Genomic DNA, 22689 nt, shown 5'->3' with positions numbered 1-22689 from the left:
TGCCATTGTCTGACTGGGAATTCAAAGAATATATGGGGGTTACGTGCACCCACAATTTTTAATACTGCTATACAGTGCCATTGTCTGAGTGGGAATTCAAAGAATATATGGGGGTTATGTGCACCCACAATTTTTAATACTGGTATATAGTGCCATTGTCTGACTGGGAATTCAAAGAATATATGGGGGTTATGTGCACCCACAATTTTTAATACTGGTATACAGTGCCATTGTCTCACTGGGAATTCCACAAATAATTTGGGGATTCATTCACCCTACATCTCAGGCTCTTGCCATATTCACCCAGGTTGTCAGTGCTGCACCAGCTCGTTCCCAGACAGCTCGGCCCGAAAAACGCGTTACCTATATAGAGGATTTGGACAATGAAGACAACATGTTCTAAATCTAATGTCTGCACCTTCTCCAGAATTAAAATAAAGGCAGCGTTTAACTTTCAAATAGCACTGCACAAAGGAAGAGCTTATCAGCTTGTCTCATGACATGCTACTGAAAAGTTTCATTTGTGTATCTTAATGTAAATATAGTTGTATAAGCTTTTTGGGTTTTAGGCACTGCCAAGTTATTTATTACCACCCACTCCCTTATAATGATGATGACGCCAAAGTCACTGTGGGTGTTCAGAGCTCACAGCTTTGGGTGACATTTGTCTTGCTCTCTGTCGGTACCAGCTGTCTTTTTGGATACCGTAAAGTTATGTTGACTTTATTAACAGCTATAGAAGCTTTAGCCAGGTTGTGACGGTGTGTAACCCTAACAACACTAAGTGGGATACACATTAATAGTCAGTCTATGTACGCTAAACGTATCACTGAAGTAATTTTTTTTCCCTCTCCCCTAATATAAGAAAGGAACAGACATTAGACCTAGACCGGGGTTCGAGGCTTGAAAAAATCCAGTATTATTTGTTCTTCATGATGTGAAATATGTGTTGAAAAGCAACCCAAGATGAAGTCAGCCATGTGTGCCAGTGTGTTACTTGGCATGCCTTTGCTGGCCCCAACTGTAAGGGTCACTCTCCATTTCCTCCATTTTCCACTCCCCTTCACACCATTTGTGGTGAAGCAATGGGATGCACTGAAGTGCACCCTCTAGCCTCGTGTGGGATAGGGACATCAGATGCCACTCCAACCCCCTCGTCTTCCTCCGCCAGCCAACGGTGCGAAGATGAGAGGAGTGTGCTCTGAATGTTTTCTGCCTAGCAGAGGCTAGTTCTCACTTACGAAAATGGCCCCACTTTGACCTGTATATCAGGCACAATGGTGTAGGTTTCAAAGAAACATGGCACCAACAAGTTGGAAAACGTGGGCCATGCGTGGACCGTGTTTGAGTCTGGCAAGCTCCAGATCTGCTACCAGGTTCCAGCCATTATCACAGGCGCAAAAATGCCAGGCCCCAGGTGTAGCAGGGAAAAAAAAATGCCATCTCAGCCAGGATGGCATCCCTGACCTCGGAGGCACTGTGCTGTCTGTCCCCCAAGCTGATCAGTTTCAGCACGGCCTACTGACATCTCCCCATGCCAGTGTTACAGTGTTTTCCGCTAGTAGCTGGGGTGGAGGTTGCAGCTTCGTAGGGTTTCAGTCTACTCCTGCCATGAATTTTGGCCTGGGAGAGGAGATAGGCCACCCCAGTTTGCACCCGGGGAACAGACTCCACCACATTCACCCTGCCTGTCATTAAAGATAAGCACTGCAGCATCCCTGACCACAGGCGCTTGTCCATGTGTCGGTGGTCAAGTGGACCTTGCAGCAAAGCGCAGAGCTCTGGGCCCGACTGATGTTATGGGACACATGCAGGCGCAAGGCAGAGACAGCACACCAAGAGAAGTAGTAACGGCTAGGCCCAGCATAGGGAGGTGCCCCAGCTGCCATCTGCTGACGGAAGGCCTGGGTCTCCAGAAGCATAAACAAACACCAACATCTCCAGGGCCAGCAGTTTATCGATGAGGCTGTTACAGGCTTGGGCATGGGGGTGGGTTGTATTGTACTTCTGCCTGCAATGAAAAGCTTGGGAAATGTGGAGTGGCTGGGAAGAGGCGCATGATGGTGCAGGCCAAAAGGGCGCATGAGGGTGAACTCCCCAATGTGTCAGAGATAGGTGTGTAGGTGTCCTTGCATCATATACTTGCACCATATTTGGCTTTGGAAGTTAATTTTGTGCCAAAAAGTGGTTAAGACAGCGATCCCTCAGCTACTCCCGTTACACTGTCTATTGAAGTTACCATCTGTGGAAGTGGACCACCATTTCTAAGATCCCAAAGGAAGCAGGCAAGAGATGTGCAGTTCAGAAAAAAAGATGAGAAAATAAGTTTAGGCTGTAGAGCACAGAGGGATCGGAGAGGACAGAGCTGGTGTCGGCCAGGTATTCCCACAACATGCGCCTATACTTGTCCCTCCTGGTGACACTAGGCCCCTGAGTGGCAGTAATTTGTCCAGGGGGGCCATTAACGTGTTCCAGACCTAGGAATAAGTCTTCCAACAGGGTAGAGTTTTGCATGCCTTTGCTTCTACCCACTGTTTTTGCTGCTTAGCTTCCCTCCACATCTACTCTGCTTTCACCCCTAAACATCACCCCAGTTTATGCCTTTGCTTCTACCCAGGTTTTTTGTTGATTTAGCTTCCCTCTACATCTACACTGCTTTAGCCCCTAGACATCACCCCTGTCCATGTGGGGTCGGTGGCCTCGTCATCCACCAACTCCTCTTCCAATTGCGCACTGCCCCCTTACTGCAAACCGCACATGACCACAGCTTGCCTTGATGGCAACTGTGTCTCATGATCCCCACTTAGGTCCAGACAAGTCGGTGGCGGGTCCAAAACCCCAAAATTGGAAGGAAATGGCAGATGCTGCAGTATTTCTAACACCTGTTCCTGGTGCTCGGGCCTGGTCTGTGTTGTACCCTGCACCCTGCTTAACGCATCTGCCATATCCGAAGTTGTGCTGAGCGCATGCTAATGTTTCGTGTCCAGTGCAATGGATGGGATGGGATTTCACATAAGTCTGCCACCCATGGCCACTCATGGTTGAGCAACTGAGGGAGTTGACTTTGACGAACCCGAGGGTTTTGGAGTTGGAACTACATCAAAGGTCTGTGCTGCTCACACACTCTGCTCAACACATGATATGTTTAGTGCCAGCAGTGTGGAGACGTCGCACAACAGCCGTTGTTCCAGCAGGTACAGGCGTTGTAGGAGTGCATAGAGGCTAGCAGCGGCAACTATACACTTTAAAAACTATCCGCACAAGCGCCACACTTTCACCAGTAGCTCAGGAACATTGGGGTACCTTTTTCAAAAGATTAGCAGCAATGAGTTAAAAACGTGGCCCAGGCATGGAATATGTTGCAGGCTGCCAAGCTACAGAGCCAATCCCAGGTTACGGCCATTATCACACATGACAACATGCCTGGGCCCAGGTGCAGTGGCAAAAACCACATTGCCGTCTCATCGAGGATGGCATGACTCACTTTGTAGGCAGTGTGCTGTCTGGCCCCCAAGCTGATGAGCTTCAGCACGGCCCGCTGACGTCTCCCCACACCAGTGTTGCAGCGTTTCCAGCTCGTAGCTGGGGTCAATTTAACAGCGGAGGAGGGTGGTGTTTCAGCCCTCCTCCCAGGAATGTTGTGTGGGGAGACAAGTCAGGCCACCACATTTTGCGACCCGGTCCACGCCTCAACTACATTCAACCACTGTGCCCAAATTGAAAGGTAGCGTCCCTGTCCGCATGCACTTGTCCATTCGTAACTGGTCACATGGAACTTTAGGGCTAAGCGCTGAATTTAGGGACCGCCTCATGTTTGGGGGAAAGTGCTGGTGTGGACGGCACAGTGCGGTGGCGCAGTAGACACTCTGCCCAAAAAGGGCAGAGTGTCCCCCAGCCGGGATTCCAACATCTCCTGGGCCAGATTTCTTGAGATGAGGCCGTTGAAGCCTTGGGCATGTGGGTGGGTTGCGCTGTACTTTAGCATGAAATGAAAGGCTTGGGAGATGGGGAGTTGATGGGAAGAGGCGCATGATGGCGCGGGCAAAAGGAGAAATGGCAGGAAAAGGTGAGGATAAGGGTGAACTCCCCAAAGTGTCAGAGGCAGATGTGGAGGTGTCCTGGCTCCTGGTCTGGACTGCAGCGCCAGCCCTGTCAACAGTGGAAGAGGCAGTGGCCGCCAGGCCAAACGACGATTATCCTGCGCTTGCTCTCACCCACTGAGCCCAGGGCTTGCCTTCCAAATGATGGCACCCGCAAGAGGTGGTGAGATTCCTCTCCGCAGATCTCCAAACCATCTTGGACTTGCAAATTGCACTAAATTTGTCATGTAACTGACATGTATATGATGAGTCTATCCATTGTCTGTTCATTTTGGTGAAAGTCAGCCTGTCAGCTGACAGACAGCTGTGCTTGTCAGTGATGATGTCACCGGCTGCTTGTACCCCCAGTTTTTGCTGCTTAGCTTGCCTCCACATCCACACTGCTTTTGCCCCTACACATCACCCCTATCCATGCCTGTGCCTCTAGCCATAAGTCTGCCACCCATGGAAACTCATGGTGCAGAAAGTGAGGGAGCTGACTCTGAGGAACCCTTGGGTTTTGTAGCTGGTACTCCATCAAAGGTCTCTGCTGCTCACACACCCTGCTGAACATACGGTATCTAGGGTTAGAGCGTGTGGTGACCTCGCACAACAGTAGGTGCTTCAGGCAGATGTAGGCCTTGCTGGAGTGTATTGCGGCTAGCTCCAGGTACTGTAGACTTGGGAAAGTGGGTGTCCAAGTGCCGCACTTTCACCCTTAGCTCAGCTAATTTGGGGTATGTTTTTAAAGATCATTGCACCACTACATTGAACATGTGGGCCAGGCATGGAACGTGTTGGAGGCTGGCAAGCTCCAGAGCCCTCCAACAAGCTAAAAAACCTGGCCCCAGGGGCAGCGGGGATAAACAAATTGCCATCTCATCCAGGATGGCATCCCTGACCTCAGAGGCAGTGTGCTGTCCGTCTCCCAAGCTGATGAGCTTCAGCCCAGCCTGCTGACGTCTCCCCACACCAGTGTTGCAGCGTTTTCAGCTCGTAGCTGGGGTAAATCTAACAGCGGAGGAGGAGGAGGGTGGTGTTTCAGCCCTCCTCCCAGGAATGTTTTGTGGGGAAACAAGTCAGGAAAATTCTTGAAACGGGAGAGTTTTGCATCTTTGCCCTTGCTGCCTATGGACATCCCTTTGCCTCTAGCCACCATTTTCCCTGCTTTGCTTGCCTCCAAATCCACACTGCTTTTGCCCCTAGACATCACCCCAGTCCATGCCTTAGCTTGTACCCCCAGTTTTTCCTGCTTAGCTTGCCTCCACATCCACACTGCTTTTGCCCCTAGACATCACCCCAGTCCATGCCTTAGCTTGTATCCCCAGTTTTTCCTGCTTAGCTTGCCTCCACATCCACACTGCTTTTGCCCCTAGACATCACCCCAGTCCATGCCTTAGCTTGTACCCCCAGTTTTTCCTGCTTAGCTTGCCTCCACATCCACACTGCTTTTGCCCCTAGACATCATCCCTATCCATGCCTCTTCCCCTAGCCATAACTCTGCCACCCCTGGAAACTCATGGTGCAGAAACTTTGGTTGCTGACTTTGAGGAACCCTTGGGTTTTGTAGATGGAACTCCATCAAAGGTCTGTGCAGCTCACACACCCTGCTCAAGATATGGTATTGTAGGGTTTCAGCGTGTGTGAATGACGGACAACAGCCTGTGTTTGGACAGATGTAGGCCTTGCTAGAGTGTTTTTAGGCTAGCAGCGACTCCTGTGCACTTGCAAAAGTGGGCGCACAAGCGCCGCATTTTCAACAGTAGCTTCGGTACATTTGGGTATGTTTTTAAAAAACTTTGCACCACTAGGTTAGACGTGGGCCAAACATGGAACGTGTTGGAGGCTGGCAAGCTCCAGAGCCGCTACCAGGTTCCAGCCATTATCACAGGCGTAAAAATGCCAGGCCCCAGGTGTAGCAGGGAAAAAAAAATGCCATCTCAGCCAGGATGGCATCCCTGACCTCGGAGGCACTGTGCTGTCTGTCCCCCAAGCTGATGAGCTTCAGCACCGCCTGCTGACGTCTCCCCACACCAGTGTTTTAGCGTTTGCCGCTAGTAGCTGTGGTGGAGGTTGCAGCGTCGTAGGGTTTCAGTCTACTCCTGCCATGAATTTTGGCCTGGGAGAGGAGATAGGCCACCCCAGTTTGCACCCGGGGAACAGACTCCACCACATTCACCCTGCCTGTCATTAAAGATAAGCACTGCAGCATCCCTGACCACAGGCGCTTGTCCAAGTGTCGGTGGTCAAGTGGACCTTGCAGCAAAGCGCGGAACTAAGGGCCCACCTGATGTTGAGTGACACGTGCTGGTGCAAGGCGGGGACGCCACACCGGGAGAAGTTGAGACGGCTAGGGACGGCATAGTGAGGTGCCACAGTTGCCATCAGGTCCGGGAAGGCGGGAGTTTCAACAAGCCGGAACGCCAACCTCTCCTGGGCCAGCAGTTTAGCGATGTTGGCGTTCTAGGCTTGCGTGGGTGGGTGGTTAGCGGTGTATTTCTGCCGGCGCTCCAATGTATGAGAGATGGTGGGTTGTTGTAAAGAAGCGCCTGATGGTGCCTTTGATGGTGCAGGAGAAGGAGATAAGACAGAAACAGGGGAGGATGAGGGAGAAGTCAACAAAGTGGCGGAGGCAGATGAAGTGATGTCCTGGCTCGTCCTCTGGAGTGCATCGCCAGCACTGTGAGCAGAGGCAGTGGCATGAACGGCGGGCGACGTTTGTCCTGCCGTTGCTGCCTGCCACTGATTCCATTGCTTGGATTCCAAATGACGGTGCATTGAAGTGGTGGACAGGTTGCTCTTCTCAGGGCCCCTACTCGATTTCGAGAGGCAAATTGTGTAGACGACACTATATCTGTCCTCGGCGCATTCCTTGAAAAAACTCTACACCTTCAAGAAACGTGCCCTCGATGGGGGAGTTTTTCTGGGCTGGGTACAAAAGGGAACATCTTCGGACATTCCGGGTCTGGCCTGGCTTCGGCAAAGCAGCTGACCTCTGCCTCTGGACATGTCTCTGCCTCTAGCTACCCTTTTTGGTGCTGCACCTGCCTCAACATCCACACTACTTTCCCAGCTTGACATCTGCCTTGTCCAGGTGGGGTCGGTGTCCTCGTCGTCCACCACCTCCTCTTCCAACTCCTGTCTCGCCTCCTCCTCCTGCACAATGCGCATGTCAACTGGCTGCCCTGACAGCAACTGCGTCTCATCGTCGTCGATGAGGGTGGGTTGCTGGTCATCCGCCACCAAATCGACCGGAGATGGAATGGAGGAGACTCTAGTGTTTGAGCATCTGGACACAGATACTCGTCTGTTAGGTCCGTGGAATCGCGAAATGGAGGGGCAGGTTGCGGTACAGTCAAAGGAAGGGAGAACAGCTCTGGGGAGCAGGGACAGTTGGGGTTATTGTTCTGAGAAGATTGGGAATTTTGGGTGGAAGGAGGACAAGACTGTTGGGTAAGAGGAGGTAGAGGCTGACTGGCTGGTGGACAATGTGCTTTAAGCGTTATCCGACAGCCATTGCAAGACCTGTTCCTGGTTCTCGGGCCTACTAATCTTTGTACCATTCAGCCTAGTTAATGTGGAACTTTTGTGCAAAGCGCAGAACTTAGGGCCCGCCTGATGTTAAGGGACACACGCTGGTACAAGGCTCAACTCACCCTAAGTGCCAAAAACACTGCTGGTGCAAGGCTCTACTCATGCCAAGGGCCTCAATCTCTGCTGGTAGCTCAGCTTAAGGTCATGTAACTTTGTTTGGAAGGGCTCATGTTAAGGGCTAGAAAAGTGAATTTTGGAAGGTCTTACCACATCACACACACACACACACACACACACACACACACACACACACACACACACACACTCAAAATGACAGTTAAGGGTGAGGGCTTTTGGAATTCCCATTGCCTATTCCATTTGTGGTTGTCATGGGGAACGTGATTTAAAGGGGTGGTTGTTACTGTTTGTTGAGCTTAAATTGGGGTTTGTGTCCATCCATTTGGGGAGTAAAGAAGGTTTCCAGGTATTTTCCCACTTTGATAGAGGTTTTTTTGAATGTGGAAAGTGTGTAGTTGTTAGGCAGTGATGTTGGGGTAATAGAGGGTCTTTGGTGTGTTAGATGCCCCCAGGCATGCTTCCCCTGCTGTCCCAGTGTCATTCCAGAGGTGTTGGCATCATTTCCTGGGGTGTCATAGTGGACTTGGTGACCCTCCAGACACGGATTTGGGTTTCCCCCTTAACGAGTATCTGTTCCCCATAGACTATAATGGGGTTCGAAACCCGTTCGAACACACGAACATTGAGCGGCTGTTCGAATCGAATTTCGAACCTCGAACATTTTAGTGTTCGCTCATCTCTAGTAAAGATAATAGGGCAACTATACTAATGCAAATAGGGCAGACATTTGGTTAAATTCCCATACATGCCATACATCACATTCTTCTGTTAATGTATAAACTATTTACAACTCCTCCAACTAGGTGGTGTGACTTCCCAATGGGTATTCCACCATATGCCAAATTTTGTTGCTTTTTGGTAAAAACAAAACCAAAAAGCAGGTGGTGTAAAGAGAATTTTGGCGTATCTATAGACTATCTAGTGTACAAGATATATACATAAGTATGTGTATATATATATATATATATATATATATATATATATATATATATATTGAAAATAATATAAATAGACTGATAACGTACTGAGAAAGCTATAAGTTTTTTTTTATTTTAAGAAAATAGTACTTTTTAATTGTTACTTATTTAAATACCCTTTTTCCTCTCATTTTCTCAATTGATATTAATCCTCACAAAGCCATTTATATAAGATATGTACTGTATATATGAGAAGTCTATTACTTTTTCCTTGCTATTTCAGGAATATTTTGCTGTGGACCTGCGCCTGTAAAAGCTATTAAAGAGGGAGACATTCATCTGAAATACGATTGCCCTTTTATATTTGCGGAGGTCAATGCTGACATCATAAAATGGGTTGTAAAAAATGATACAATTGGACCAGAAAGGGTTTACCAAGATAGTAAAAAAATTGGAAGACAAATAAGCACTAAACAAGTTGGAACTAGTGGGAGACTGGATGTAACCAACCATTACAAGTATGAGGAAGGTAAACTTAAATTCCTTGATATAGAGTCTGCCTAGAGATACTGGAGATAAATATGTCTACACGCAACATAGCTCAAAATTTGGTTAACCACTTCAGTACCGGGCCAATTTGTGGTCCAGGACCAGACACATTTTAGGTTTATTTTGTATGTGCGGTTTTGAGGTCTGTAAAATTTTTCTCGTATGTCTTAGTCAACTAATTTTTGCGTCTTTTTTCGGGGACACATAGGGCTTTATTTTTATGTTATTTTTATTTTCAAATGTGTTTTAATTTTTTTTATATCCAGGAAAATATAAACAAAATAGGAGGGAAATTGTGTCTGGTTTTCAATTTATATTTTTTTTAAAATTTAATAACACAAAGTGTCACTGAAAAACTTTATAAAATAGTTTTTCCTCTCCATTACGGTAATTTTTATTTTGTATGGTGTAGTCAGGGGCGGGGCTATAACCTTTAATAACGGCGTTTTATTAGCGTATTATTTATTTATTTTTTATTATTATTTTATTTAAATTTTTTTAAAACTTTTTTATTATATTTTTATTTTATTTTTTTTCCAGATTGTGTCCCCATAAGGTGATAAGAGACCTTTGGGGACATCTGATGACTTTTTTTTTGTACTTGAGGCTGATTTCTCCTATAACTGGGGCTGCTACATTTAACCTCAGTTACAGGAGAAATACAGACTCCTGCACGCTGTATACACAGTATGCAGAGCTGATCTGAGTCCTGTAGGACCCAGCAGCTCTGGCAGGACACTGAGCCCGGAGGATCACATATCTGCCGGGTCAGAGGGCAGCTGATTTATGGCTGCGTCCATAGCTGTGTATACAGCGCTCATTGAGCGCTGTATACACAGCGATTGAGAAGGCAGGGGGGGTAATAAATCTGCCCTGTCTTCTCTCTGGGAGCTCCGGCTGAAGTTACAACCGACTCCTAGTGAAAGCAGCTACACGATCTCCGTGCAGCTGCTGTGTTCTGGTGGACGTACAGGTACGTCCTGGCAGAACTAGACAACCACTTCCCGGACGTATATAGTCTATGGGCGGTCCGAAGTGGTTAAAGAGTCTAATTTCTTATTATAAAAATTCAATACAATATCACATCAGTCACTGAAAAGTTGCAATGCACAACAAAACCACTAGGTTGCTGCACATAGACAAATATACTATATCACTTTTATCACTTTGTTATACAATATGACACAACATTATTGTATTGAAAAGCTGAAATTCTTGTGACACATTTATCTACACAGGTCACCCAAGAGAAAAGGTAAGGAAGGGCTCATTGTAACTGAAAGAAAATAATCCAAGATCAGAAGATCTTTTTATATGTTTTTGATATCCTATTTTCCTAAATAATTGGGTAAATGGAAATGGATACTATAGATAAAAAGATGTGTTAGGGGACGTTCACACTACTGTTCGTACCGCCAGTAGTGTTCACTAGTGTTCCTTACAAGATTTTAGCAACAGACTCTAGCAGAACCATCATAAATCCATTAAAAATCCCATTGTTTTCAATGGGATTTTATCTGGTGTCCATGACTGTTTGTGTCTGTTTGCAACAAATCCATCACATGTCCGTTATGTTTTGCGGAAAAAAAAAAATCCGGAGTGCAGGACTTCTGTGTTCGCAAAAAATAACGGTTTTATGATGGATGTCAAGCGTCCATTATTTTTTAACATTAATGTCTATGGGTCATCCGTTATACTGTCTGTTTTTTTTCTGTGCATGGTCAGAAAGCAGAGACAAAAAAACAGACTGTAAAAAAACCTACATTAACGGACTCTAAGTGGTACTAATGTGTCCATTTTTTTAACTGATCCATTAAATGGATCAGTTAAAAAAAAAAAAGAGTGTGGAGGTTGCAGCAATGTGTGGAGGCCATACATTGATCCAGTGGCAGAGTGTGGAGGTTGCAGCAGTCTTAGGAGGCCATACACTGGCCCAGCAGTAGTATGAGGAGGCCATATAGTGACCCATTGGCAGAGTGTGCAAGTTGCAGAAGCCTTAGGAGGCCATACAGTGACTCAGTGGCAGAGTGAGCAGGCGACAGCAGCATGAGGAGGCCGTACAGTAACCCAGTGGCAGAGTGTGCAGGTTGCAGCAGCTGACTGACTGCTACCGCCACTGCCTCCGTGAACCTCTGCATCACTGCTTTCCGGGCAAGTAGGTCCCTGCGAAGCAAGTGGTCTTCAGAGGTATGTTTGGCTCCTGACCTCTACTGCTGCCACCCTGCTGACTCCACCCCTGGCTCATGGGCAACCTGCCATCTTCTTCTTCTGATAATGATGAAGCCCCTTTGTCACCATGCTCCCAATCCTGATCAGCTATATCGTCATCCACTACTGTCTGCAGGTCACTGAAGTCTTCCTCAGTGGTCTCTGAGCAAGGAGCCTGACTGCTCACAACACCAGCTCCATACCACTCTCCTCATCACTCCTTGAGGAAACGATGGATGTCTCCTTTGGCCATTGGCTGTGCACTAGCTGCTGAACATCCTGTATTAGCTCATCCTCACTGTATAATGGCTCTGAGCCCACAGCACAGATTATTTCTCTGGCTGAGGGAGCAGAAAATGAATGAGCCAGGATCAGGACACGAGGGCACAGGGCCTGCTGCTGGGCCATGCCAAACAAAGGATTGTGTCTGATGAACCCACCGACTCTTGGCTGGGGGTGTCTGATGTGACTTGGGACCAAGTCAAACAGTCTACAACCATTGGGTTGCTGGTCAAGATACGACCACTACTTGACACTGGAAGAACTAGAAAAATTTAGGCCTGTGGCCCTCCCCTGTGCATGGCCTGTCGCTTCTCGGTCTGACACATTGTTAGATAAAAAAAAACATAATTGCAAAAGAAATAAATACAGGGCAAAAAGGCCTGTAATTTTCTACTTTGAAGAGAACAGCGAATATGCCCCTTATTCCTTTCCTCACTAATGAACAACTTTAAAAAAAAAAAAGCGTGATTAAGGCAAAGATTACTGGATCAGAATTATGATTTTTTTTTGTCAGTACTGTACTGCAAAATGGCCTTTAATTTTATACTTGGAACAAAACGGCTAATATACCCCTTATTTGTTTCCCCACTAATAAACACCTTTAAATAAGCGTGAGAATAATAGGTAACTGCTGAGATTAGTGGCTAAGAATTATTGACTTTTGCCACTATTGTATTGAGAAATGGCCTGTAATTGTATACTCTGAACTAAATGGTGAATGTGCCCCTAATTTCTTTCCCCACTAATAACCACCTTTAAAAAGGCATTCTAATAAGTGACTGCAGAAATTACTGGATAAGAATGCAGTTTTTTGGCACAATAGTACTGAAAAACAGCCTGTAATGTTGTGCTTTGAAAGAACAGTGAATAAACCCCTTATACTAAACACCTTCAAGAGGCGTGAGAACAAATAATTGCAGATATTAGTGGATGAGAATTCACATTTTTTTGCTGTACTGAACTGCAAAAGGCTTGTTGTGTTTCACCTTGAGCACACAGGTATGAGTAATGAACAGCAGTATAACAGCAGTGAGTGCTGCAATGTGTATTACAATTCTTGCTGTTAATCATGCTGCAACCACCATTCTTCTTTAAATTCCTCCCTATCATTTCCCTACACTTGTAATGCTCTTTCCCTGAACATCTATCCATTTCCTAATTCTTTCCCTAGCTCCTGCTGACATCTGTCTCTGTAGTAAAAGCGATGTGAAATGACTGCACCTGAAATGGCCAATGGTTTTTATAGGGCTGTTACATCACAGGGCCGGCTAGCTGCCGATTAGCTGCACACATGGCATTGTGGGTGATCCTGCATTCCCAGAGTTTCCTGCCCCTTATCCTAACATGTGCAGCAGCCAATTTATGAAAAAATGTGATTCACTTCACTGAGACGTCAGCAATAGAGATGAGCGAGTAGTACTCGATCGAGTAGGTATTCGATCGAATACTACGGTATTCGAAATACTCGTACTCGATCGAGTAACACTCGCTATTCGAATGGAAAAGTTCGATGCAGAACCAGCATTAATTGGTCGAATGCTGTACAGTCGGCCAATCAACGCTGGTTCTTCTCCTACCTTTAGAAGTCTTCTCCGTGCAGCTTCCCCGCGGCGTCTTCCGGCTCTGAATTCACTCTGCCAGGCATCGGGCCTGGGCAGAGCCAACCACGCATGCCCGCTTGTAGTGCGGGCATGCGCAGTCGGCTCTGCCCAGGCCCGATGCCTGGCAGAGTGAATTCAGAGCCGGAAGATGCCACGGGGACGCTGCGCAGAGACTTCTCGGAGGATCCAGCCCGACCCTCACTCGTGGACTTGGTACGTATAATTTGATTGAAAGTTGCCTACCCCTGAAACTAGCATTTTCCCCCCATAGACTATAATAGGGTTCGATATTCGATTCGAGTAGTCGAATATTGAGGGGCTACTCGAAACGAATATTGAATCTCAAACATTTTACTATTCACTCATCTCTAGTCAGGAAATCTGGATTTCACTTAACTCTACTCATAACCTATACACAGGATAAATAATCAGCATATGATTCATGGGGGACCAGTACTCCTTCCCCACACAAAAGCTGCTGCAGTGGAATGGGAAGTGTGCACTGCCCCACCCACTGAGTAGCAGTGGTTCCAGGGAATTGCAGCACTGTTCCTATTAATAAGCAGAGGACACCCCAGAAGGAGCAAAGGACAGGGTGAGAAGGGTACCAAAATGTTTATTGAATAAAAGCAAATAAAATCTTTAAAGCAATTCCGAAATGGGTATTGTTGCTTTTCCATACTATTACTTCATTAAAATATTCATCACATATGTTAAGGTACTTATTATGGAATGACTTTCCTCTACTTTCCTTTGTTTCTAATTAGGATCAGAAAAAGAACGAGCTGTGTTTAGGAAAGCCCTGGAAATGAGGAAGAATCCACATACTGGAAACAACGACCAGGCTGACCCACTACCTCCAAGTCCTTCCCTGACTACAGTTGGGATAAAATTGCGGCTCAAGCTGAAGGAGTCTCCAGTTCTTGGTCAAGATGTTCAGCTAATTGCCTTGCTAACAAATCTGACCTCTTTACACAAGCAAATTAATATTAATATTAATGTAGATGCCATAGAGAATAATGGTGTACATGTCAAACAGGTGTGCCAAAAATCAGATTTAATAAATCTGAAACCCCAATCAGGTAGGTCGTGAATATTTTCCATCTAAGTATCTTTAACTTTTTTTGTCCAAAATTGTATCAAAATAATGATGTGATGGCCTGGGGACTGGATTCTTGATTCTATTTGTGTATATCGCCAGCAACTTGTGCCTGCCAGTGTACAACAGTCTTCTAGATAGAACCGCAAGCTAACCATTGTCCCTGCTCCTCCACAGTGTCATACACTTTCTCCTAACAAATGCAGCCAATAACTTGCCTTCAGTTTAAACCTTGTGGTGTATGACACTCCCTGGTCCTGTCTATTCCCATCAGTATAGCGTGTGGTCCAACCCATAAGGCGCAATGGGGCACAGTTATTAAGCTGCTTGCAACTTTTTTGTCTTGAATTGCACCTTTTTGTGGTCTTATTCTGCCCTGTGCATTATTTATGAGCATTTGCACTGTTTTTACCCAAATGTTATGGTGCCTTCGCCACTTTGGTTTTACTTTTATCAGATGGTCAGCCAACCCTATAGAAATCCATGAGCTTGGCAGATACATATGTAATGTGTAGGACCAGCTAAAAGTTACATATTGATTGATTGATTCCTTTCTTCTCGCGTTTGCAAAACTTCTGTGTAAACAAGAACCATTTCATTGAAGATATCAAAGTCAAGATATAAGTGAAATAATCAACAGAGAGAATTAGAGTTGGCTTTATTTCTGCAGGCCCAGAGTCATCTACAGTCGAGTTGTACAAGAACCCACTTTATAGAGTTATTGTTGGAAAAATAATTGGCTAGTTTAAACCCAGAAACCCTCTTCAGTTATAACTTCAGTGACAGATACAAGTAAGTGAGGGCTGGTAGTTTCAGATCTAGTATTAGTGTGAACTGAATTTCTGAAGTATTAGAGGCTAAATCTGTCTGGATACCAGGGCACTATGCAAAGATGGAACAGTTTCTCCAGTGGGTTAATTTTTCAAACTGAGGAACAGGCAGATATTTAGGAATGTCCACTGAATTTGGCAGAATTAACATCTTATAAGATACTTTCTAGAGGGGAGGCAGCAGGAATAGATGAATGTTCTGAGGAGTTGTTGCTGTTACAAGTCTATAATTATTTATGTGAACAAGGTTCCTTGATCCCGACAATGCGGGATTTATTTGTAATACTGATAAAAAAAACCCCATAAAGAGCCATCTGAGATGGGATTGTATGTCTCTATTTCATTTCATTTTGATTATAAACAATTATTGAAAGTCTCAACACTGAACTAGTCTTTTAGAGGCTCCTTTGTATGTTCCCACCTTCCAGGAACAGTGTAGAGAAGCGGGCACAAGTAATATTCAGCTGTGATTGGGGAGGCTCACATGCTGATCTCAGACAACAGGGGAGCTGTCAATCACACCTTCCAGTAATTGAATACCAGCAGAGATAGTGTGACAAGCTGCAGGTGTCGCCTACTGTGATTAGTTAGACGATCTACATTTTCTAAAATATGGATCTTCACATTTCTGCTAGTGACAGTTTAGTGAGGGATATCATTAGAATGGCCTTATCTGGTTGCAGGGGCCTGGGGTATTGATAATCCACCTGACAGGTTCCCTTTAAAGCCTGGGGAAAGGGAAAGAAATTCCTATTATATATTCCTATTATATATTTTCTCAGTTCACATTATTATTACTATATTATACTAGTAGAAGGATCTGGCTTTGCATGGGTATATTTCAGTTTTTGTTTGTGTAATGGTCCCATAATAATTGCCAAGTTCTGCACTGGTGTATTTTGTATGTCATTTTTGTGTCCATAAGCATCATGTGATCTTGTGTATCTCAGTTTGGACATCCTTGAGTAAAGCTGTGTGTATGTGACCTTGTGTAATAGTGTCATCCACAGCGCCCTGCCCCTTTAACCCCTTCCCGACATCCGCCGTAGTAAAATGGCGCATGCTGGGTGTTTAACCATACCTGCCGGGTGTCTACTGTTTTATACAGTAGACAACCAGCGGTAATGTCCTCAGTCGGTGCCCGCACCGATCGGGGACATTAACTCTTCTGGTGCCTAGGTCAAAGCTGACCAAGGCGCCACTTTCCTTGTGATCACCAGCACCCGGAGTAAGCTCCGGCTCCGGCGTCACATTGCTATGATAGCCGGGAGCCTTGTGAAGGCTCCCTGGCCTGTCATTCTTTTGCTTCTATTGCAGGCTATGCTAGATAGCCTGCAATAGAAGCACCTGTATTTTGCAATGTATTGCAATGCGTTAGCTACATATGAGGTTATTAGCGTTGGCTACATATGAGGTTATTAGCATTACAATTTACACATGCAACTACTTAAAGTCACATCTCAGTTATTGACACAGATTTCAAGACCACAGTGACCACATGAACAGCAATGTGGATTTCCCATTAAAAAAAAGCATGAGGTTATTTTCATGAAGAATACATACCAATACAAATTCAACCACATGAACGAATTCTAAGCCCTAAGGAAAGTTGTCATGGCAGCTTCATTTTAAGTGTTCAAAAGTGACTCAATACTGTAAAGTGTAATATGATATTTTTGGGTACCATATTACTACAGAGGCTGTTTAATGAAGGATTTATTCTGATATGTTTGGAATCAGGAAAACATTTTCTGAAGATGGAGAAAATGGCTTCTACTATAGTTGTAAAGAGTGTTTGTCTTTCTTCTATGTTACTATGTTACTTGTCTCCTCTTGTTTCCTAGAGTACTCTGCTGTGTACCAGGTGTCCTATGCACTGTACAAGGCATGTCTTAGTGACAGTAACCTGCTGAAAGTGTCTGCCGTGGGAGAACTGACTGACACCAAGGAAAAGGTTTTGGCTGAAAGAAAAATCACATTAGATTCTCCTACGCTGCAGATGGAGGTGAGAACGTTTTTAGACTTGCCTTCATTAAACTTTAAGACCACCAAGTGCCCTTGTCTATGACTTCCTCTGCAGTCTCTTGTAAAGGAAAGTAGTAACGACTTCCATGTATGTGTTATCCTGTCACAGTCACTTGCCAACTCTTCCAAATTCTCCGGGAGACTCACGATAAATGGGGAGACCTCCTAGACTCTGTGAATAGTTGGCTAATATCCCGGGTCAATTTCGATTTGAACTCTATCTGCATCCACAGGATAATGTTCTATTTTTGTAGAATGGGTTGACAGACACACCAATACCAAATATACCTATTTTTATTAATATGATATTATTATATTATGTATTTTATTTTTCACTTAAAATATTGGGAAATGGCTATTTATGTTGTATTTTTTTATATTCTATTTAATATTTTACAGTGTTTTTCAACATTTCCACATAGTTCCATACTAGGACTTTAATACTAGGGGACGCAATTGCCTATATAATACATTGCAATACTTCTACATTGCAATGTATTATACTTTACTAGATGAAAGTGAAAGTAGCACAGAATCTTATAAGAGCTCGTTCACATGGAGTTTTTGGGCAGTGGATTTTGACACGAAATCTGCTTCAAAATCCGCTACCAAAAACTGCTCCCATTGACTAGTAGTGGAAAAAAGAAGCAACATGCCCCTTCTTCCCGCAGCTGACTCAGCGCAAGACTCCATCCCAATTAGGCCCATTCATTTGGCCTAATCTGGAGCAGAATGCTGCAATGGGTTGCTGGTGCACTGCATCGACATTGCGTCGTGACTAGCCTCGCAGTATATATACACGTAGAATCCATTTTGAGGGGCTACTCGAAACGAATATCGAACCTCGAACATTTTACTGTTCACTCATCTCTATTTATTATGTCAGTCTGTAGGAACCAGCACACACCATTGACATTATAGTATGTCACAGGGTGGGAAACACTTAAAAAATATAGTAATTTTGTTACAAAAAATGGCTAATCAGTCTATTTTTGCATATATGAAAATCAGATCAAGCATTAATATGTTCATAAAATTAATAGGACTGTGTGCAGTGTGTAGTAAACAAACTGAAAGACATATGTGTTCAGGAACTGTTTTCTTCTTGCTACTGAGACAACATGTTTATACTATTGACTTGTCAGCTTTGTTACTTAGCTTTTCTAAAAAATAATTTGTTCCCTTTACAGAGATCTGGAAATGCAATATTGTTTGCCCCATGTAAGGTTATAGTAAAATTTAGCAATCCACTGACTGAGGAACTGAGAAACTGTAAACTGCTAATGGAAGGCAACGGACTGGTGCTCGGCTCAATAGAAAGAGAGTAAGTCCCATTTTCACTAACACCATTAAGATATATACAAGTAGACTAAGTAAATCTTAAAAAATGAACAGTAAGTTACCTCTGGCATAATATATTTTACTGCAACTCCATAGGCATGGTAGATATGTTATATTTCATGTGATGCTTGTAGATCCCAACTATAGTAAATGTCCATTATTAACTTGTTCCAAAAAATGGCAGATGTAATGAATATTTTGGTATTTCACAACTCCTCTTGTCTATGCTCTTTTTCTGGTCATGACAATATAATACATTATATATTCATATTATGTATTGCAATATAATATTATTTGTAAAAATCTTATGCAATGGTATTCTTCATAGGTTGGGAAATTTGAAACCTGGCAGTACATTTAGAATCAGCGTCGAATTGATTCCATACAAAAGTGGGAAGAAGACCCTCCAATTGCTTTTCACCAGTGATAAGTTCACACACATCAAAGAACATTTGGATATTGCTGTTCTGTCCCTCGGTTTATCTGATCTGTATAGTTTCTAATAATTTCAACAGGTTATTGCTTTTACTAATCTGATTATACTATGACTTTTAGCGTGAGTATGAATATGCATGTACTGTGTGTATGGTTTTGTTTAATGCCTTGAGGAGATAATGCAAATTGACTGAACGTTAGTGAATTTGAGGTCTACACTTTTTATTTGGTTCTGCTTTCTGAATTCACACAAAAAAATTAAACAATATAAAATCACTTTGGATGTGGTTTTTTTTTAGTTCAACATTTGACAACATGTACCATATATACTCCAGTATAAGCCACATTTTTCAGCACAGTTTATGTGCTTAAAAAGCCCCCTTAGGCTTATACTTGAGTCACGCAAATAAAAAAAATAAAATAAAATATTTATTTTTATTTATTTATTTATTTTTTGGGGGAGGGGGGTGTCTATGATCAGCCACAATAGTAATGTATAGAATCTCCCATAAAATAGTGAAAAAAAATGTAGCTTTAAAAAAAATATAATACAAATAAATGCACGGCCGCAAACTAGCGCGGCGCATACGCTCCCCGCTCCCATTGAAATGAATGGGAGCGTGTACGGCACGCAAAGGGTCACGCGGCGTCTACGTGCCAAATCTCGCGGCACGTAACTCCGTGTGAACCCGGCCTTAATCGTCCATTTAGCGCCATATTTTTAATTTTTGCAAGTAGTTAGAGAATTAAGAGCCCCCCACAGTTTGTTACACAATTTCCCCTGAACACGGCAATACCCCATATGGTATCATAATCTGCTGTATGGGTACATGTTGGGGCTCAGAATGGAAAGAGCGCTATTTGGATTTTGGAGGGCATATATTGCTGGAATAGTTTTGAGGTGCCATGTCGCATTTGCTGAGCCCCTAAAGTATCAATACAATAGAAACCCCTCAAAAGTGACCCCATTTTAGAAACTACACCCGTCAAGGAATATATCAAGTGGTATTATGATTTTGAGACTAAAAATCCTTCCCAAAAATTGAAATTTTTAAAGAAATATGCCATTTTGGTATCCAATGCATTGCACCCACTTTGTATTGTCAGAGACCTGCACTCCTAAAACTATTAAGTGGGCCTTCCCGAGGGGCAAAAAAATTATATATGTGGGTGTAAACTGCTGCTTGGGCGCACAGCAGGGCTCAGAAGGGAAGGAGCACTGCGCTTTTTAGCTTTTGGGGTACAGATTTAGAGGGACTTCCTGGGCGCCATGTTGTTTTTGCAGAGCCCTGGAGGTGCCAGTAAACTGCAATTCCCCAAGAAGTGACCCCATTTTGTAGGGGAAATTTTAGAGTCTCTGCAAAAGTGCCATGGCATCCAAAAACCAAACCGTCTAAGTCTGTGCTCCAAAAACCAAATAACCTTCTTCCCTTCTGTGTCTGGCTGGGCCCTAATATCAGTTTATACCCACATATGACATTACGTACGTTATCCGGGGTACACCAGTGTCATATATGTGCCCTAATATCAGTTTATACTCACATATGACATTACCCCGGTTACACCAGTGTCATACATGTGGCATAAACTGCAGTTTGGGCACACAGCAGGGGGCAGAAGGGAAGGAGCGCGATGCGGCTTTTGGACTACAGATTCAGATGTTTGGTATCTAGACGCCATGTCATGTTTGTAGAGCCTGTAAGGTACCAGAAAAGTGGATTCCCCAAAGGAGGGAGCGCAGTTTGAAAACTGCACCCCTAAAAGAATTTATCAGGGGGTGTAGTGAGTATTAGTATCCCGGACGTGACTGCACAGCGGATGGCGAAGAGGGAATATATAAGCGGTGCGGAGGACATTGCAGACACTAAATTCCCTACTGTACCCCCAGTAGCTCCTATGATTGGGGGAGTCACACTGGGGTCACTTTGGGGGTCACTTCTGGTATATTTTCCCTCATAAGCTGTAAATATGGGGTGTCCCCTGATATTCGCTTGCACAGCTTATACATTCCCTGCCTGACGCACCCAGTTGTGTTCTAATGATTTGGCGATTTTGCGTGATTTTGTCTTCACATTGGTAGAGGCTATATTTTCTTTATTTTTCTGCTGATGTGGCCATATAAGGGCTTGTTGTTTGCGGGATGCGATGTATTTTGTAATGACACCATCTTGGGGTGCCTAAAACTTACTGATTACATTTTAACTCTTTTTTTGCTGGATTTAAAAGAGAAAAAATCAATTCTGGTATTGAGTTTTACCTTTTACATTTTTCGCCATGCAGCGTACAGTATAAGTAACATGTGACCTTTATTCTGCGGGTTGGTACGGTTACGGCGATACCTCATTTATGTTATTTTTTTATGCGATACTAAGTCTGCAGAACAAAAACACATTTGGGGACATAAATCAGTGATTTTTGCATCGCCATCTTCTGAGAGGCGTAACATTTTTATTTTTCGCTTGACAGTGTTGGTTGAGGGCTTATTTTTTGCAGGACAACCTGTGCATTTTATTGGTACTATTTTGGGGTGCATATGACTTTTTGATCACTTTTTATAGCACATTTTGTAAGGTGAGATGGCGAAAAATCACTACTTCCGGCGGGTTTTTTCCGTTATTTTTTAACGCCGTTCACTGTGTACATTAAATATTGTTTCAGTTTTGTTGTACAGGTTGTTACGGACGCGACAATACCAAATATGTATTGTTTTTATTAATTTTTTGTGTTCTTTTTACATAATTCATTTTTTATAGAAAAAAGGGATTTTTGGGACTTTATAACTTTATTAATTGTTTTCAAATACTTTATTTTTCCTATGGGACACATGGATCAGTGAAGATTGCATCACTGATTCTCTACTCTAGACTGAGACACAGGCTGCAGTGACAGCCTGCACGTGTCTCACTCTAGACACAGGAAGTGAGCTGTGCGGACGGGACAGCTCACTTCCAGAAGACGCCGGGAGCATCACCAGGTAAGTGAGTGCTCAGGGCTGTCTGGGGTCACTAACCAGACCCCAGACTACGTATTACAGATACCGGCACCCACCGATCTCGGTCCGGGGGGTGCCGGCGGGGGGGGGGGAGAGATCGCGGCACCCTTTGTTTGCGGTGGTCATGTTTGACCATCGCAATCAAAGGGTTAAAACCTCCGATCGGTAAAAGTACCGACCGGAGGTTATGGAAAAGGGTGATAGCTGTCAGTAACAGCTATCACTCAGTTCCGATTCCGCCCGCTCAGCTAGTGAGCGGGCGGAATCACCATGACGTAATATTACTTCATGGTGCGCGAAGTACCTCGCGTCCATGACGTAATAGTACGTCAAAGGTCGCTAAGGGGTTAAAGCCATAGACATGATGACGCCAGAAGACTTTGAAAATATATTTTAAAATGGCTGCATAATCCTGATAAGACAGCTAAAATGGTCAGATCCAGTGGTGCAACTAAAGTACTGTGGACCACTTAGCAAACATTTACCCCTCCCTACAGCATATTCCTGATAGCTACAGGTACTCTACTATAATACAGTCATGGCCAAAAGTTTTGAGAATGATTCAAATATTAATTTTTACAAAGTCTACTGCTTCAGTTTTTCTAATAGCAATTTGCATATACTCCAGAATGTTATAAAGAGTGATCAGCTTAACAGAA

The 22689-nt window shown here is 44.1% G+C and overlaps 1 protein-coding gene across 1 annotated transcript in view; it reads left to right on the top strand.

Annotated features, from left to right (window-relative positions):
* LOC142212592 (protein-glutamine gamma-glutamyltransferase 5-like) overlaps nucleotides 1-19135 on the top strand; it is a 37464-nt gene extending 18329 nt beyond the window's left edge. Inside the window, exons 8-12 of the mRNA XM_075280556.1 lie at nucleotides 8952-9197; nucleotides 14076-14390; nucleotides 17082-17242; nucleotides 18453-18586; nucleotides 18932-19135. Of these exons, the coding sequence (XP_075136657.1) occupies nucleotides 8952-9197; nucleotides 14076-14390; nucleotides 17082-17242; nucleotides 18453-18586; nucleotides 18932-19106 (1031 nt within the window). The 3' untranslated portion in view covers nucleotides 19107-19135. The remainder of the gene's footprint in view (nucleotides 1-8951; nucleotides 9198-14075; nucleotides 14391-17081; nucleotides 17243-18452; nucleotides 18587-18931) is intronic.
* The last annotated feature ends 3554 nt before the right edge of the window (nucleotides 19136-22689 follow it).

The sequence above is a fragment of the Leptodactylus fuscus genome, chromosome 7, assembly GCF_031893055.1.
Source record: "Leptodactylus fuscus isolate aLepFus1 chromosome 7, aLepFus1.hap2, whole genome shotgun sequence".
Lineage (NCBI taxonomy): Eukaryota > Metazoa > Chordata > Amphibia > Anura > Leptodactylidae > Leptodactylus > Leptodactylus fuscus.
This window is presented reverse-complemented; position numbering and strand designations above follow the sequence as displayed.